Here is a 19,722-nt window from a genome sequence, read left to right as displayed (position 1 = left end):
CTCCTCCTGTATGGATTCAGCTCAGGTACCCAGGTAGATAGCCACCAAGTGTGTGGTGTAGGCTCTAACCTACAGTCCTAGACAGGCATGGGTGATTGGTGTAGGCAGAGGCATCTGGCTGCAGCAGGGGGACACCCTCTGAGCAAGGCAGGCAGCTGATGGCCGTCCCTGAGTGTCCAGGAGGAAGACGTGTCCCTGTTCCCTACAGTGTGTAGGTGGGTGGGTTTTGTAGCCGGACTATGAGCACCCAGTGCTGTTGGCTATAAGGACTGGGGGGCTCCTCTTATTCTTGGGGCCCTACTGCAGGTGGTGTGGGTGGAGCCACTAGTTCTCAGGCCCCTGATATGGGTAGGTGAAGACCCTGCTTAATGGGCAGAGCAGTGTCAAATGTCAAGAACCTGCTACTTCACAGCTGCAACAGTTGAAATTAGACTTCAGGTATATACCCTGTTGTACTGTGGTAATGAGGACCTACATTGTTGAAATGGGCCCACACAAGTCTCTGCAGGGGGAAAGGCACTCAAAGTACATGGATCCCTTATGCCTGTGCCTAGGCAAAGGATCCGTGCCTACCCTTGGTTCCTGGCTTAGGGGAGCCGGAAGTTTATTTTTTCCCCTGTTTGTTAATTTGTTCACTCTCCAAGGCCGAGAGAATGGCTCAGGGCGTGTGATGGATCCTACTTCCTGCCCAGGGGACTCAGCAATTCCTGAAGTCAGTCCAGGACCCAGTGCAGAGCAGGGAGTGGGGAGGTAAATGGGAGAGAGGTTTTTCCCTGAGGGGGGTGTTTTTGATCCATGCGGTAGGCCATACACAAGTGCTTATCTTTCCCCAATCAAGGGCTGCTTCTCACTGTTTCTGTGTGGCCAAGTAGACTCTCTGGCACTGGGTCTCTCCTGGTGTGGAAAATGTGCCTCCTGAGCACTGCTGCTTGCCTGCCTCACCGCTGACCCATGAGCTGCTCAGGCCTGAAGGGCTCAGGCTTTTGCTGGGTAAGGTCTGGCAAGTCCTTGCTGCTTCTAAATTGTCTCTCCCTCCCCCTGCCACTCAGTCCCGTTCCTCAACTTTGTCTCAGATGTTCAGGGCTCCTAGATTGTCATATATAAATGATTCACTTGTTGTTTTTGGTTCTTTGTTGTAAGAGGGTCCACTGGAAGTGTCTGACTACTCCGCCATCTTGGCCCTGCCTCAGGATACGACTCTTATGCACATCTTTTCTGATTTTAAACCAAGCGGTATCCCCTTGTTCTGTTCAAACAACTGCCACTTGGTCTAAGTACAGGTTCCTCATGAGTACAATTAAGTGTTCTGGAATTCCCGTTTTTTGCAATGTAAGAATGGATAGTCAATTAATAGCCAACATAGATATTCTTGTTAAAAGTCTAGTATCACCAGTACACAGAGAAAACAAATAAAAAATGAGATTTAAAAAAATCTGACAAAGATGCAAAAGAGTCATAATGGTTGGAGTTGAAAAGGATGTGGTGAAATGGCCATTTTCTTTTACTGTGGGTATATGTGTAAATTGGGACAACTCTTCTGGAGAGAATTTATCTGTGCATCTCAATGACCTTGAAACTGTGCATCTCATTTGATGTTAGAAATTTATCTTAAGGAAAAAATCATTTTAATGAAAATATTTATGCCTGAGAAAATTCACCATCAGGAATCCATTTGTGATAGCAACTGGGTTTTGGTTTAAAAAGATAAGATATAGCCATGCAGTGGAATACTGTGCAATCATAAAAAATTATGCTGGTAGAATAATACGTTGACAAAGGAGAATGTTCATGAAAACTTAATAAATGAAACAAAGCTTTCCATTAAAGAATATTACAGTTAAATGCCATTGAAATGTAAACATGCTTAAATATACCAAAAATGCTATCAGAGATTATCTTTGGATGATGGAGTTATAAGTGATTTTCTCTCTTTTTTTCATTTTATGTGTTTTCTAAGATTTCAGCATAAGCATATTTGTTGTTTTGTTGTTGTTAGCAGCCATCGAGTTGGCTCTTGATTCATGGCTACCCCATGTACAATGGGAATGGAATGCTGCCGGGTCCTGTGCCATCCCTCTGATCAGTTTTTAATTGGACTGTAGTGATCCATAAGGTTTTCACCGGCTGATTTTCAGAAGATCACCAGATCTTTCTTCCTAGTTCATTTCAGTCTCAGTGCTTCACTGAAGCCTGTTCAGCTTCATAGCAACATGCAAGCCTCCACTGACAGACAGGTGGTGGTTGTTCATGAAGGACATCAGCTGGCAATTTAACCCAGGCCTCCTGCATGGAAGGCAAGAATTCTACTACTGAAACACTATTGCTTCCCCATTAAGCCCTCCCCCATTAAGAACATAGCATATTTCTAATTCTGAAATTGGAGGGGGGAAATTACTTTTTAATTAAAAAGTGAGGGTGGGTAGTCCATCACCCAAATTATACAGAGGACAATAAAGGCTGAGACTATTGGATACGGCAACAAAGGAGATTAATTGGGAGGCCATTTGCTATTATTTGTAGTAGAAAGAGCATCATACTCTGAACCAGGAGGCTTCTGTTCTAGACTAATGTTCTTTGATTATGATCTTGGGCAAGTGACCTGATCTAATATGCAAAATATGGATATATGCCTCTAATTATAGGTTAAATAGTGCCTGTCCTGTATATTTTACAGCATTTTTTTGGTGAGGATCAAATGAAATAACGCACATAGAAGTGCTTCATAAATTATAAACAAGTAGTTAAATACATGGCATGATAGGATTTGGCAAGACCAATGACTTCTTCATGATACGTTTTTCTGACAACATAAACGGCGACTATACATGTGGACCTTGCCAGACGAGTTGTGGAATGACATCAAGGACATCATACATGAAGAAAGCAAAGGTCATTAAAAAGACAGGAAAGAAAGAAAAGACCAAAATGAATGTCAGAAGAGACTCTGAAACTTGCTCTTGAACATAGAGCAGCTAAAGTGAAAGGAAGAAATGATGAAGAAAAGAGCTGAACAGAAGATTTCAAAGGGCATCTCGAGAAGACAAAGTTAAGTATTATAATGAAATGTACAAAGACCTAGAGTTAGAAAACCAAAAGGGAAGAACAGGCCCAGCATTTCTCAAGCTGAAAGAACTGAAGAACAAATTTCAAGCCTCGAGTTGCAATATTGAAGGGTTCTACAGGGAAAATATTGAACAATGCAGGAAGTATTAAAAGAAGATGGAAGGACTATATAGAGTCACTGTACCAAAAAGAATTTGTTGATGTTGAACCATTTCAGGAGGTGGCTTCTGATCAAGAACCAATGGTACTGAAGGAAGAAGTCCAAGCTGCACTGAAGGGAATGGCTAAAAACAAGGCTCCAGGAATTGATGGAATACCAACTGAAATGTTTCAACAAATAGACGCAGCACTGGAGGTGCTCACTTGTCTACGTCAAGAAATTTGGAAGACAACTTCCTGGCCAACCGACTGGGAGAGATCCATATTTGTGCCCATTCTAAAGAAAGGTGATCAAACAGATTGAGGAAATTATCATATAATATCGTTAATATCACACACAAGTAAAATTTTGCTGAAGATCAAAAGTGGTTGTAGCAGTACATTGACAGGTAACTGCTGGATTCAGAAGAGGATGTAGAATGAAGGGATATCATTGCTGACGTCAGATGGATCTTGGCTGAAAGCAGAGAATACCAGAAAGATGTTTGCCTGTGTTTTATTGACTATACAAAGGCATTTGACTGTGTGGATCATAACAAATGATGGATAACATTGCAAAGAAAGGGAATTCCAGAACACTTAATTGTGCTCGTGAGGAACCTCTATGTAGAACAAGGGGATACTGCGTGGTTTAAAGTCAGGAAAGGTGTGCGTCAGGGTTATATCCTTCCACTATACTTATTCATTTTGTGTGCTTAGCAAATAAACAAGAAGCTGGACTATATGAAGAAGAACATGGCATCAGGATTGGAAGAAGACTCATTAACCACCTGTGATTTGCAGATGACACAACCTTGCTTACTGAAAGTGAAGATGACTTGAAGCACTTATTGTTGATGGCCTTCAGTTTGGATTACACCTCAACATAAAGAAAACAAAAATCATCACAACTGGACCAGTAAGCAACATCAAGATAAATGGAGAAAATATTGATGTTTTCAAGAATTTCATTTTACTTGGATCCATAATCAATGCCCATGGAAGCAGCAGTCAAGAAATCAAACGATGTATTTCATTGGGTAAATCTGCTGCAAAAGACCTCTTTAAAGTATTAAAAAGCAAAGATGTCACTTTGAAGACTAAGATGTGCCTGACCCAAGCCATAGTATTTTCTAGTCGTCTCATATGCATGAGAAAGCTGGACAATGAATAAGGAACACCAAAGAAAAATTGATGCCTTTGAATTATGGTGTTGGCAAAGAATGTTGAATATACCATGGACTGCCTGGAAAAAAAAAACCAAACAAACCTGTTGCTATCAAGTCGATTCCGACGACCCTATAGGACAGAGTAGAACTACCCATTAGGGTTTCCAAGGAGCAGGTGGTAGATTTGAACATGCCGACCTTTCGGTTAGCAGCTGAGCCTGAAGAAGGAACAAATCTGTCTTGGAAGAATTACAGCCAGAATGCTCCTTAGAAGAGAGGGTGGCGAGACTTTGTCTTACCTACTTTGGATATGTTATCAGGAGGGACCAGTCCTTGGAGAAGGACATCATTCTTGGTAAAGCAGAAGGTCAGCAAAAAAGAGGAAGACCCTCAACAAGATGGAATGACACAGTGGCTGCAACAACGGGCTCAAGCATAATAATGATTGTGAGGATGGCATAGGACTGGGCAGTTGACAACCTGATAGAAGAATGGAAACAATGAAGGAACAGAAAGAAAAAATTACAACAGTCAGTAACCAAGTAAGATATTGACAGAGTACATTTGATATTCACCATGGTGTTTGCACCAGTTAGTATAATATAGCACAAGGTTCTTGTTCTTAATGTGCTTACAGTCAGGCTGGAGTCTTGTTTAAAAAGTACATTTAGAAAACAGTACACTAGATTATGTAGCGCTGGCTGTAAGGGCTCTAGATACTGGAATATAATGAGATCAAAATGAACTGTAATTATCTGGGGAAACTTGACGGGACAGATGGCCCTTGAACTAGTTGCTGGATTGGAGGTAAGGTGAGGGGCAGATTTAGATAGGCATTCTAGGTGAGGGGACTAGCATGCACAAAGGACATCATGAGAATGAATCTAATGTTTGTAGGGGAATACTTAAGTACAAAGTGTTCATGTCACAGAATAAATTTGGGAATGCACAAATTCTGGATGATAAAATACTTTATAACATTGAAAATTACAGTATGACCAAGTCAATGGATAATAAGTAATGGAATTACTACCTCATAGCTATAATACGTTTAGTGTCTATTTCTAGGCATAACAACTTGTCCAAGGGAAGGTCATGGAAGCTCCATAGACACAACCAAACTCCCTAAGGGACCAAATTACAGGGCTGAGGGCTGTGGGGACCATGGTCTCGGAGAATAACTAGTTCAATTTGCATAACATAGTTTTTAAAGAAAATGTTCTACATTTTACTTTGGTGAGTAACGTCTGGGGCCTTAAAATCTTGTGAGCGGCCAGCTAAGATACTCCACTGGTCTCACCCAGTTGGGAGCAAGGGAGAATGAAGAAAACCAAAGACACAAGGGAAAGATAAGCCAAAGGACTAATGGACTACAACTACCACAGCCTCCACCAGACTGAGTCCAACACAACTAGACGGTGCCTGGCTACCACCACCGACTGCTCTTACAGGGATCCACAATAGAGGGTCCCAGACAGAGCTGCAGAAAAAGGTAGAACAAAATTCTAATAAAAAAGACCAGACTTTCTGGCCTGACAGGGTCTAGAGAAACCCTGAGAGTATGGCCCCTGGACACCCTTTTAGCTCAGTACTGAAGTCACTCCTGAGGTTCAGCCTTCAGCCAAAGATTAGACAGGCCCATTAAACAAAATGACACTGAAGGGGCACACCAATCCAGGGGCAAGGACTAGAAGGCAGGAGGGGACAGGAAAGCTGGTAATGGGGAACCCAAGATCAAGAAGGGAGAGTGTTGATGCGTCGTGGGGTTGGTACCCAATGTCACAAAACATTATGTGTACTAATTGTTTAATGAGAAACTAGTTCTGTAAACCTTCAACTAAGATATAATTTAAAAAAAAAAGACAGAAAGAAGCTAAAAAAGTATGTATATGTATCTAGGCATGAAACTTTTCCTGAATACAAAGGCAGTGTCAACACACTTTGTACCTAGGAAGTTCAGTCATATCAGGAAGAGGATATAAATTCAGATCCCAAAGGACCAAACCCAGATCGACCATATTATTATACGATAAATATAGGCTTTCCCTAAACTACTTTTGTAAAGTGATGTGAAGGATAGTCACTCCCCCTATAATAAAGTTCTTTAGAATCTTCCACAGCATCAGGAACTGCTACCATCAGGGTGTTCCTTTGTACCAAGTTATTATCTGTATTAGGTCACTACTAAAGTGTTTCTTATCATAATTAGGGGAGAGTAACATGTGGGAGTGAAACTCTCCCTCTTAGAGTAACACTGTTAGTTGCCATTGAGTTGATTCTGACTCATGGTGAGCCCATATGTGCGGAGTAGAACTGCTCTATAAGGTTTTCAAGGCTGTAAAAACCTTGAAAAACTTAGGCCTGTCTTCTGAGGTGCCTTTGGGTGGATTTCAACCCCAACCTCTCGGCTAGTAGTTGAGCCCTTAACTGCACCACCCGGGGACGCCTACATTAATTTCCAGTTATTAAAAAAATAAAGATTCTATTAGCAGATTAGTTAACTGTCACCTTGTATCCAGGGTTCTCAGCCCTGAGGGAAAGGAAGTAGGTATAAGACAAGTTAAGTTTTAGTGAAGACATGGAAAAGAGGCAGATTGAGGTGGCAGTAATTGGGAAGCAGTCTTCTTAATGTTTCCAAAACACACAAGGGAAAGGATGCAGAAGCAGAGATAGATGAGACAATTCCAAAGATTAATTCCTACTATCAGTTTGTCTTATGGTTGATCTTTTATCTGTATCACGTGGGAGTTAATACATACCTACATCAAGAGAGTATTAAATTTGAATTTCACTGTGCTATATTATCTTCAAATGAAAAGTGTTGTGTATCTATACTAATTTTTGGAATTATATTTCAAGTTATTTAGAATTTGTATCTAAACTGAAATTATTTTCTCTTGATAGAGGTTAATGAACTTGCAAAGGCCTTAGACAAGGTCACCAATGAAAAGGTTCATGTTGATGACATAAAATCTATACTGAAAGGCTTGGGGATTTATTTTCCAGAGGAGGAGCTACAGGAAGTACTCACATCCACTACCATTGATAGTAAGTATTTCCTTTCCTGAGTCACTTATTGTGTATAAAGCTTGTGTTTACTTTTTACTCATAAATACACACGGCTGAGTGATTAGTAATCAAATGTAATGAGTTCAACAGCACAAGATTTTCCCTTTTAGGCTTAGGTGAGAATTTATTCTGCACTATCTTCATATTGAATATTCTAGGAAAGTACTTACACTAAAACCTGTGAGAGCGGGAACTTGATGGGACTGCCTTGTTTTTCTGGGTCTTGCAAGTTTTCCGCCTTTGACAGGGTGCAGTCTTACCACTTTTCTATCACTTGTTATCGTGAAAAATATTTGAGTTTTCTTTCTCTTGACAGCTTTCCACTTTATACAGGTTCCGGCTTTCACAAATTTCACTGTATACTCTTCTTTCCTTCCCATTTCTTTGTCTCCTGAGGTTTGTATCACAAATTGGTGGGTTTTTATTTGATCATGATCTGTGAAGCTGTTTCGGGTTCACTGAACAAAGGCTTGGTGGTACACAGAACCAGTTGGTCTCCCCAGAATCCTAAAAGGGCTACACTAGTGTTTCTGGAGTCCTACCAGTGGAATGTTTAGCTTACATGCAGAGCTTTGTGACGTTCTTTTTTTTTTCTTCTTAAGTTCCAAGTATATGACTGATTATGACTGATAGAAAGTGAAAGACTTCATGCTTCCTTTACTAATATATCTTTGCTCATAAATATATATAGTCTTCTTTAGATATTGTAGTTGAGTTTGGCTCAGGGTGCTTATCTTTTGGTAGATAAATTGTCTTCCACAAAAATAAAAGCAGTTATAATAAGATTTGTAATGCTGAAAAATTAAAAGAGAAAATACGGTATCAGAAAGGAAACATATCCAAACAATGGTCCCGATTGGTTAAGACATGTATAAAATCCATAAAATGCTCATTGGCTTTATAGCAACAAACACCACAAGAGTCATCATAGTCATATTCCTTTTCATAGTTAGGTTGAGGTGTGTGTAGAAGAATCAGGGTTAGAAAAACAGGACTAATTATAATTTTGAAGATTAAGTAGGTATGCATATATTCTGACCCCACTCTCTTCTATCTTTTGATGAAAGACTATTCCTTTATGTTTCATTTTCAGACAAAGGAAATGTGGTCTTAAAAGATTTCATGACTGGGTTGACAAAAACGCCATATTTTACTAAAAGTTCAGGTGAGTGAGAATTATGTAACAATAAAATTTTGAATGGAATAATGGTATTGTTTACTTTTGATTATATGCATTGTGTGGTTTTTCTAATGCTGTAAAGCAAGCCATATACGTATATTACACACACACATATATATAACAAATGTACTTTGGGTGAAGAATCAATAGGGAGTTCTAGCTGTACCTTTTATAGGCTTATAGTATATTTTCTGGATTTACAGTATATTTTTTCATCACTCAGAAAAGTTGCACTATACAACATCTACCTGGATAGTTCTTCTTAGTGTCCGAGTTTGTGATTCAAGATGGCTGCCATCAGTTGGTGATGATACATTGGCCGTTTTGCTGAAATCCTGCAGGAAAAAGATCAGTGTTTCCTCCTCTTTTTTTAATCCTATTATTCCTTCCTTCAAAGGGGATTTTTATTATAGGAAGATTAACTGTTGAAACATATAGGAACATATTGAAACATATAGGCTTCACCCATGGTATTCTTCCCACCACTCCACTATCCTAGCCATGAGGCATTGGATGTAATTTGATGTAAGTTAATGAACTGGCATCACCAACTGCTAAAGGTGGCTGTGAAACTTCTGGGTCTCCCTGAAGTTTGGGCTAAATGAGCTTAGGTTAGTAAGTCCACAACTGTTCTGGGTGTCCTGGGTCTCCTCAGAGCAGCCCATTATCTTGAAAAGAACTAAAATGCATTAATTTCCTCTAGTATCTTTAATTGCAATGGAACTAATTTTAAAAGGTCTGGTTTAAGTAGTTATGAAATGAAATTGTTCTCCTGAGCCTAGCAGCTTAGGATGTGGTCAGACTGGTATGAGTTTTCAGTAGACCAAAATATTTTGTCCTTAATCCTTGGTTTTCTAAATGGGGCCTATAAGACTTTCCCAGGTGGGTGGTTCATAAGCAAATCTCTTACAGAATTCGTGCTAATATGATAGTGCTTGGTCTCTATGAGTCAGAATTGACTCGATGGCAGTGGATTTGGTTTTTGGTTTTATCATAATAAAATTTTTTCCTTACTTGAATTAGGCATTTATAGATAGTACTTTCAAAAATAAATATTATCTTTCTTTTGTTATTGATATAGCAATGCAAAACTTTTCATGGGTGTTGGGGGAACATTTTTGTGTGTATGTTGGCACATGGGAGTGATACATTGAATGAAAAAAATTCATTGAGAATAGCCACAAAAACCTATGACCAGTTAACCAATTTTTGGCAAGATAATCACTTTTATGATTTGCTACCATAGTTTTAATAGAATTCCCAACCTCAGATGATAGCGAAGAATGTAAGAAGATGTTCTAAGATTTCTTTTTATGTAATCATTCTTAAATTTCAAATTTATATATCTGCAGTGACTTGGTTAGCATAATGATTAAACATTCAGTGTATGGAATCAAATAACCTGGACTTCAGACCTGGCTTCATATTTAGTAACTTTGTATTTTTAGGTAGAATAATTTCTCTAAACCTAGGTTTTCTTATCTGTTAAATGAGGGAAATATTAGTACTGACCTCACAGAGTTTTTATGGGATTAGATTATATGGTGTATGTAGGCACTTATCATAGTGCCTAGCAAGCTCAAACTGAGTACTTAGTTGTTGTTGTTGTTATTGTTACTATTCAGGACTATATTTATATTTGAGTTTTTTTAAACCTCATACGTTATATATGTTTTTTGCATATAGAAATAGAAGGCCCCTTGAAAGCCCTGGCCTCCATTAGGAGAAATGTGACCAATCCTGATGACCTAGGTTCCATAATGAAAAGTATAGGAGTTCCAGTGTGCCAAGATGTGATTCAAAGAACACTGAAGAATGTGACTTTCAGGGGTGAGTATTTAATGTTTTTGGGTATCCTTTATCTTGCTGAAGTGTATCTGTTTGAATTTTTCAAGAATCCTTAAAGGACTTGTCCACTTTATGGATTTTCCAAGGCTTTCATCTAATTCTTAACCAACTGGGTTCTAGTTATCGTCAGCTGGGTTCTATGTATTCTCAGTAGCAACATGCAGAGGAGGATCCACAGAGGATGAGTGTGTGTCTGAATGAGTATGCATGCATCTGTCTTTCTGCCTGAATATAGATCTCTAACTGTGTTTCAAGGCCAAGTCTATAAATTATTTTTCAATATAGCAATTATACTGTGTTGCCTGTCCCTGATCTCTAATTATTTACCTTTCCTATATTCTCTGATATGCATTTTTTAAGAGGATGGGACAGTGAATTTAGAAGAGTTTATGGACAATTTAAGCAGTTCAAGATTTTCATCTCTACGTGAAAGTGAGTAAGAATTTCCAGTTGAATAAAAATCAGTAATGATATATGTGTTGTAGATCTCTTGAGAAAATACCAGATAGGCTTTGAGATTGTTTTAAACTTATCTGGCCCTGGCATAATTTTCTAATGTCTTTGTGCCCTACATGTATAATGTGTAGCAAGACTAGAAAAGACCGTGATCTTTAGGGAGTGTTAGTTACCTATTCTGCTTAGTTTGAGCACCAGTCTTGACTGCAATTGTCTCTCATTAAGGACCTTATGAAGATAAAACTAAAATTAGTTAAAAATAACTGAACCAGCACTTGTAGTCAGACTACAAGTTATTCTAACTTAAGTATAATTGAATGAGGCATATTAATATATGGTAAATAATGGGTTTCTGATATTATCATTCTTCTTCACCAAAAAACTGGTGAAGAACCTTTGTTAATATTAAGAGAGTAATTTTTATTCTGTTTTGGATTTCTCTTGCTTTTTTGAACTTTGTTTTCTTTGGTTATTTCTCTTCATATACTAAATTGAAGTTTAATTTTAGTTTAGTGTTTATCAATTATAATGCTAAGGACCTTTCTTTTGGTTTGTATAGTTTTTCTGTAATCTCAGGCCTTTGGCTTCTCTGAAGAGTTGCCCTTTTTCTTGCTTCCATACTACTGAAAAGAAATGAATGTTTTATATTTTGTACTTTTAGGTGGGAAGAGTAATTCTGACTTCAGGCTGAAAACTATATCCACTTCCAGATCACTTCATATTGTACATTATTAAATGCCCCCTATGGTTGCAGGGGCTCAAAATTTACTCTTTGACCATTTCCCACATACATTTGGACAGGCACGCATGATAGCTTTGACAAATCAAAAATATTTATGAAGAGATATTTTATAGAAATGCCTTCTCTTGGGGGGAACTTTTTAATAATATTCCTCAGCTCTTTTTAAGAACTGGCATTAAAAACAACCATGTGAAAAGTATTACAGTATCTCCTGAAGACTTTGTTCATTATGTTACTTAATGGTAAATACGACACATTTTTCTTGAAATTTAATATCAGAAAAAATTTCTCTTTCCCAAAGTACCAGAGTGCCTTATATAAATGATAACCTCAGTTCTTTTTTATGCCTTAGCTACCAGGAAGCTCAGACCAAAATTTAATATTTAGTCACTGTAACTATATTAGCTTTATTTATTTGTTATTTACTACCTTCTTCTCCTGTATTTTAAAATTTTTATTTGTATTTATATTTAAATATATTAATCTTTCATTGAATAATTCCTCAAATTACTTTGGGAAATAACCAGGTACAAATTACAAAGCAGCATATCAAAAACTGCTGTCTGTGAATGCTGGCCCATGGGATATTAACTGGTATGTCAATTAATATTCTATGGTTAATTTGAAAAATACTGGAGTAGTAAACAAATTTCTCTGCTGCTAGACTATTCAGAGCTTTTATATGTTTAAGAATTTGATAGAGTACGCAGCAGATACTGAATCTGTTAGGTCACAAAACTCTTTATTTTTATTTTGATTGTTTTACTTATTGTAAATTATTAAATATTTCAGACACAAAGATATAGAACATAATTTTAACATGTTGTTATATTTGCTTTAGACTTTTTATTTATTTATTTAAAGAATTAAATATGTTCAGTTACAGTTGAAGTCCCCTCCACCATTCCCAGCCCTATTATATTCACGTCTTCACTCACTTCCCAAGGGTAACCTCAAGTTGGTACAGAACCCTTTTGTATCATACCTATTAATTTCTCCTGAGTTCTTCAGAACACAATTGGAAAACACTGTTTTAAAGAATAAAATGGAACACTTGTTGGCTGCTAATATATTAAAATTGAATTGATTGATGTGCTTTTGTACTATGTGACTTTGCTAAATTCTCTTACCAGTTCTGGTATTTTTGGTAGTTACCTTAGGATTTTCTATGTCATATCATTTGCAAATAGAAACAGTGGTACGACTTTCTTTCCATTCTTTATGCGTTTTGTTTTTCTTGTTCTTGCTTTATTTTATTGGCTAACACCTCCAATATAATGTTCAATAGAAGTGTTGAGAGTGGAAATTCATGCCTTATTCTGACTTTAGGAATAAAACCTTCACCCTTTCACCATTAAGTATGATGTTAGATGTAGGTTTTTTTTTAAAGGCCCAGTTTGGGGAAATTCTCTTCCCAGTTTGCTGACAGCTTTTATCATAAATGCATTTTGTAAAATCCTTTTTCTATATCTAGTAAAATGAGGATATTGTTTTTCTCCTTTATTCTATTAACATGGTGAATTACAATGACTGAATGTTAAACGATAAACCAATCTTGCAGTCCATTGATAAACTCCACTTGGTCATGTATTTTTATTATATATTGCTGGATTTGATTTGATAATGTTTTGTTAAATTTTTGTGTTTATATTCATGAGGAATCTTGGTCTATAGCTTTCTTGTTATGTCTTTGTCTAAGTTTTGATTTTAGGATAATGCCAAACCTTATAAAATAAGTTGGAAGTCTTCTTACTTATTTTCTGAAGAAGTTTGTGTAAGTTTAGAAGTACTTTTTTTCATTAAATATTTTGTAGAATTCAACAGTGAGGCCATCTGGACATGGAATTTTCTTTATGGTAAGGCTTTAAATTATGAAAGAAATTTCTTTGATATAGAACTATTCAGGTTTTCTGTTTCATCTTGTCAGATTTAGTAAGCTGTATTTTTTAAAAAATCCATTTCATCTAATTTGTCATATTGGGTAGCATAACTTTGTTAATAATATTCTCTTATTTTTTTGTGTGTCTGTATGATTTGTTGTGATTACTCTCTTTTATTTCTGAGACTGGTAATTTCTATTTTTATATATTTCCTTGACCAATCTCTTTTGAACTTCATCAATTTTGTTGATCTTCTCAAAGAACCACCTTCTGGCTTTGATAATTTTCTCTATATTTTGTCTGATTTATATTTTATTGATTTCTGCTCTTACCTTTATTATTTCTTTCCTGTTATATGCTTTGGGTTTACTTTTCTTTCCTTTTTTAAGCTTAAGATGGAACCTTAGGTTACTGATTTTAGATCTCTCTTCTAATATAAGGATGTAATCCTATAAATTTCTTGCTAAACACTGGTGTAACTGCATCCCATAAATGCTGATATGTTTTGTTTTCATCATCATTTAGTTTGAGATATGTTCTAAATCACTCGTGATTTCTTTTTTAACCCATAGACTATGTGGAAATGTGTTGTTTAATTTCCAAATATTTGGAGTTCTCCTAGTTAGTTTATTGCTACATTTAATTTAATTCCATTATGACCAGTGAACATATGCTGTACAATTTCAGTCCTTTTAAATTTATTGGTACTTGTTTTATGGCCCAACATATGGTCTATTTTGGTGAATGTATTATGTGCACTTGCAAAGAATGAGTATTCTGTAGTTGAAGAGTGTAACATTTTATAAATATCAATTAAGCAAAGGCAGTTGATTGTTCAGATCATCTCTGTCTGTACTGACTTTTTTTAACCTTGGAAAACTTTATAATTATTGTTTTAGAGTCAGTATTTGCTTACTTTTACTTGTTTGCATTTTAAAATTTTATTTTATTGTGCTTTAAGTGAAAGTTTATAGTGCAAATTAGTTTCTTATTAAAAAATTTTTTCACAAATTGTTTTGTGACTTGGTTGCAATCCCTGCAGTGTGTCAGCACTTCCCCTCCCCTCCCCTTTCGTTTTCCACCCTGGGTTCCTCATGTCCATTTGTCCAGGTTTCCTGTCCCTTCTGGCCTTCTTGTCTTTGCTTTTGAGCAGGTGTTGCCCATTTGGTCTTGTATACTTGATTGAACTAAGAAGCACATTCCTCATGTGTGTTATTGTTTGTTTCCTAGGCCTATCTAATCTTTGACTGAAAGGTGGACTTGAGAGTGGCTTCAGTTCTGAGTTAGCAGGGTGTCAGGGACCATAGTCTCAGGGATTCCTCCATTTTCTGTTAGACCAGCAAGTCTGGACTTCTTTGTGAATTTGAAATTTGTTTTACATTTTTCTCCTGCTCTGTTTGGGACCCTCTATTCTGATCCTTGTCAGAGTGGTTGTTGGTGGTAGCCAGGCACTATCTGGTTCTTCTGGGCTCAGGCTGGTGGGGGCTGTGGTTCATGTGGTCCGTTAGTCCTTTGGACTAATATTTTCCTTGTGTCTTTGGTTTTCTTCATTCCCCTTTGCTCTGGATGGGATGGGACTAATAGATGGCTGCTTACAAGCTTTTAAGACCCCAGACACTACTCACCGAAGTAAGATGTAGAACATTTTCTTTATGAACTGTTATGCCAGTTGATATAGACGTGCCCTGAGTCCATGGTCCATAGCCCTGAGCCCCAATAATTCGTTCCTCAAGGTGTTTGGATGTTATCTAGGAAGTTTCTATGACTTAGCCTTGGTCAAGTTGTGCTGACTTCCCCTGTATTGTGTGTTATCTTTCCTTTCACCCAAGTTAACTTGTCTACTATCTAGTTAGTGATTTTCTCCCCCTCCCCCGTAACCATCAAAAATTGTTCTTTTTCTGTTTGTAAACCTTTTCTTTGTTCTTTATAATAGTGGTCTCATACAATATTTGTCCATTTGTGATTGATTTATTTCACTCAGCATAATGCCCTCCAGATTCATCCATATTGTGGGATGTTTCCCAGATTCATCATTGTTCTTTATTGTTACATAGTATTCCGTTGTGTGTATGTATTATATTTATCTATTCATCTGTTGATGGGCACTTAGATTGTTTCCATCTTTTTGCTGTTGTGAATAATGCTGCAATGAACATGCGTGTGCGTATGCCTATTTGTGTGACAGCTCTTACTTCTCTAGGATATATTGCTAGGAGTGGGATTGCTGGATTGTCTGTTATTTCTATTTCTAAATTTTTAAGAAGGTGCCATGTTGTTTTCCATAGTGGTTGTACCATTTTATATTTCCACTAGTAGCGCCTAAGAGTTCCAATCTCCCCACAGCCTCACCAACACTTGTTATTTTCTGTTTTTTTGATTTCTGCCAGTAACGTTGGGGTGAAACGGTATCTCACTGTAGTTTTGATTTGCATTTTCCTAATGGCTAATGATCACAAGCATTTTCTCATGTGTCTGTTAGCTGCCTGAATGTCTTCTTTGGTGAAGTGTCTATTCATATCCTTTGCTCATTTTTTAACCAGATTATTTATCTTTTTGTTGTTCAGGTATTGAAGTATTCTATAGAATTTAGAGATTAGACCCTTGTCAGATATGTTGTAGCCAAATTTTTTTCCCCAGTTTTTAGGTTCTCTTTTTACTCTTTTGGTGGAGTCTTTTGATGAGCGTGTTTAATTTGTAGTATGTACTGACTTTTTTGTAGCTGTTCCACCATTAGCTGAGAGAGAAGTGCTAAAGTTTCCAATTATGATTACTCTATTTTCTAGTTCTCCCTTTAATTCTGTCAATTTTGTTTTATGTTATTTAGCCTCTCCTGTTAGGCGCATATACATTTATGATTGTTATGTCTTCCTGATCAAATAACCAGCAGAGAATACTGAATTTATCATTGCAGAAAAAAAAAAAAATCACTTTCTCCTCAGGGTACATTCTCCACTCTATAGCTACTTGACACTTTATTTGCTGCATATTAAATATTGTGTCTTTTTAGCCTCTCCCAATAGCAATGAATAACTTCATGTCCAATATGATGTGGATTATATACTAGGTTAAGTGTTCCTGTGCTTTATGGTCATATCTCTTGTTAGGTAATCAAAGGCTCACATTTCTGATTCTGACAGAATCACTTACAGTGTACGTTTGAATACATGTCCAAAAACCTTTTCTTTTCACATTGAGATAGAATATGATATAGTGATGTAGGTAGTATTCTTCATGAATGAAAATCATTAATATTTCCCATTCTTATTGTTTTTGTCATTTCTGTTTTTTCCCTAGGAGATAGGGTTGATGTCAGCAACCTAGACACTTTTCTAGGAAACATGAGAATGGAGATGCCAGTTAAACAATTGAGTGAGTTTCCAAAGGACCTGTCACTTGAAGGTGAGATATACATAAATATGGCTCACAAGGTTCTGTGTTCTGAGAAGCCCTTTTATCAGTAAAAATTTCTTAGATATGAAATTCATATAGAAAGAACTATTCTTTTTTTTTATCGTGCTTTAAGTGAAAGTTTACAGTTCAAGTTAGTTTCTCATACAAAAATTTATACACACATTGTTATGTGACCCTAGTTGTTCTCCCTATAATGAGACAGCACACTACTCCTTTCCAGCCCGCATTTCCCGTGTCCATTCAACCAGCTCCTGTCACTTTTTGCCTTCTCATCATGCCTCCACACAAGAGCTGTCCATTTAGTCTCATGCATCTACTCGAGCTAAGAAGCACTGTCTTTATAAGTATCATTTTATTTCTTAGAGTCCAGTCTAATCTTTATCTAAAGAGTTGGCTTCAGGAACGGCTTCAGTTCTGGGCTAACAGAGAGTCCCAGGGCCATGTCTTCCAGGGTTCCTCCAGTCTCAGTCAGACCATTAAGTCTGGTGTTTTTGTATTTTTTTTTTTTTTAACTAGAATTTGAGTTCTGCACCCTACTTTTCACCTGCTTCATCAGGGACTCTCTGTTGTGTTCCTTGTCAGGGTGGTCATTGGTGGTAGCCGGGCTTCATCTCATTCTTCTGGTCTCAGGCTGATAAAGTCTCTGGTTTATGTGGCTGTTTCTGCCTCTTGGGCTAATATTTTCCTTGTGTCTTCAGTGTTCTTCATTCTTCTTTGCGCCAGGTGGGTTGGCACCAATTGATGCATCTTAGATGGCTGCTCGCTAGCTTTTAAGACCCCAGATGCCAATGACCAAAATGGGATGCAGAACATTTTCTTAATAAACTTTGCTATGCCAGTTGACCTAGATGTCCCCAGAAACCACGGACCCAGACCCCCGCCCCTTGCTACTCTCTCCCTCAAAGTGTTTGGTTGCATTCAGGAAACTTCTTAGCTTTTGGTTTAGTCCAGTTGTGCTGACTTCCCCTGTGTTCTGTGTTGTCCTTCTCTTCACCTAAGACAATTCTTATCTACTATCTAGTTAGTGAATACCACTGTCCCTCCCTCCCCACCCTCATAACCATCAAAAAATGTCTTCTTCTGTGTTTAAACCTTTTCTTGAGTTCTTATAATAGTGGTCTCATACAATATTTGTCCTTTTGCAACTGACTAATTTCACTCAGCATAATGCCTTCCAGATTCATCCATGTTATGAGATGTTTCGCAGATTCATTGTCGTCTTTATCGTTATGTAGTATTCCATTGTGTGAATATACCATAATTTGTTTATCCATTCATCCGTTGATGGACACCTAGGTTGTTTCCATCTTTTTGCTACTGTGAACAGTGCTGCAATGAACATGAGTGTGCATATATCTATTCATGTGACAGCTCTTATTTCTCTAGGATGTATTCCAAGGAGTGGGATTGCTGGATCATATGATACTTGTATTTCTAGCTTTTTAAGGAAGTGCCAAATCGATTTCCAAAGTGGTTGTACCATTTTACATTCCCACCAGTAGTGTATAAGTGTTCCAGTCTCTCCAGCATTTATTATTTGGTATTTTTGGATTAATGCTAGCCTTGTTGGTGTGAGATAGTATCTCATTGTAGTTTAGATTTGCATTTCTCTAATGGCTAATGATTGTGAGCATTTCCTCGTGTATCTGGTAGCCACCTGAATGTCTTGTTTGGTGAAGTCCCTTTTTCATATCCTTTGCCCATTTTTTAATTGGGTTATCTTTTTCTTGTCAAGGTTTTGCAGTATCTTTATTGTTTTACATTTTATATTTAGGTCTTTAACCCATTTTGAGTTAGTTTTTGTGCATGGTGTGAGGTATGGGTCTTGTTTCAGTTTTTTGCCAATGGATATCCAGTTCCGCCGCACCATTTGTTAAAGAGACTGTCTTTTCTCCATTTAACGGATTTAGGGTCTTTGTCAAATACCAGCTGCTCATGGGTGGATGAATTTATGTCTGGATTCTCAATTCTGTTCCATTGGTCTATATATCTGTTTTTCTACCAGTACCAGGCTGTTCTGACTACTGTGGCAGTATAATAGGTTCTAAAATCAGATAGTTTGAGGCCTCCCACTTTGTTCTTCTTAAGTGATGCTTTACTTATTTGGAGCCTCTTCCCTTTCCATATGAAGTTGGTGATTTGTTTCTCCATCTCATTAAAAAATGCCATTAGAATTTGGATCGGGATTGCATTGTATCTGTAGATTGCTTTGGATAGAATAGACATTTTCACAATGTTGAGTCTTCCTACCCATGAGCAAGGTATATTTTTCCACTTACGCTGGTCTCTTTTGGTTTCTTGCAGTAGTGTCTTGTAGTTTTCATTGTATAGGTCTTTTATGTCCCTGGTTAGATTTATTCCTAAGTGTCTTATCTTTTTGGGGGCTATTGTAAATGGTATTGATTTGGTGGTTTCCTCTTCGAAGTTCTCTTCATTGATGTAGAAGAATCCAACTGATTTTTGTATGTTTATCTTGTATCCTGAAATTTTGCTGAAATCTTCTATTAGTTCCAGTAGTTTTCTTGTGGATTGTTTGGGGTTTTCTGTGTATAAGATCATATCATCTGCAAGCAGAGATACTTTGACTTCTTCCCTACCAATTTGGATGCCCTTTATTTCTTTTTCTAGCCTAATTGCTCTGGCTAGGACTGCCGGCATAATGTTGAATAAGAGTGGTGATAAAGGGCATCCTTGTCTGGTTCCCATTCTCAAGGGGAATGCTTTCAGACTCTCTCCATTTAAGGTGATGTTGGCTGTTGGCTTTGT

At 37.3% G+C, this 19,722-nt stretch overlaps 1 protein-coding gene across 1 annotated transcript in view; it reads left to right on the top strand.

Moving 5' to 3' along the window:
* LOC101342993 (uncharacterized) overlaps window positions 1–19,722 on the top strand; it is a 512,538-nt gene that overhangs the window by 162,356 nt on the left and 330,460 nt on the right. The window contains exons 28-33 of the mRNA XM_023729385.1: window positions 7,275–7,418; window positions 8,533–8,604; window positions 10,306–10,449; window positions 10,828–10,899; window positions 13,480–13,521; window positions 16,840–16,944. Of these exons, the coding sequence (XP_023585153.1) occupies window positions 7,275–7,418; window positions 8,533–8,604; window positions 10,306–10,449; window positions 10,828–10,899; window positions 13,480–13,521; window positions 16,840–16,944 (579 nt within the window). The remainder of the gene's footprint in view (window positions 1–7,274; window positions 7,419–8,532; window positions 8,605–10,305; window positions 10,450–10,827; window positions 10,900–13,479; window positions 13,522–16,839; window positions 16,945–19,722) is intronic.

The sequence above is a fragment of the Trichechus manatus genome, unplaced genomic scaffold, assembly GCF_000243295.1.
Source record: "Trichechus manatus latirostris isolate Lorelei unplaced genomic scaffold, TriManLat1.0 scaffold00028, whole genome shotgun sequence".
NCBI classification, from domain to species: Eukaryota; Metazoa; Chordata; class Mammalia; order Sirenia; family Trichechidae; genus Trichechus; species Trichechus manatus.
The sequence above is the reverse complement of the archived record's forward strand: the minus strand, read 5'-3'. Positions and strand labels throughout refer to the sequence as shown.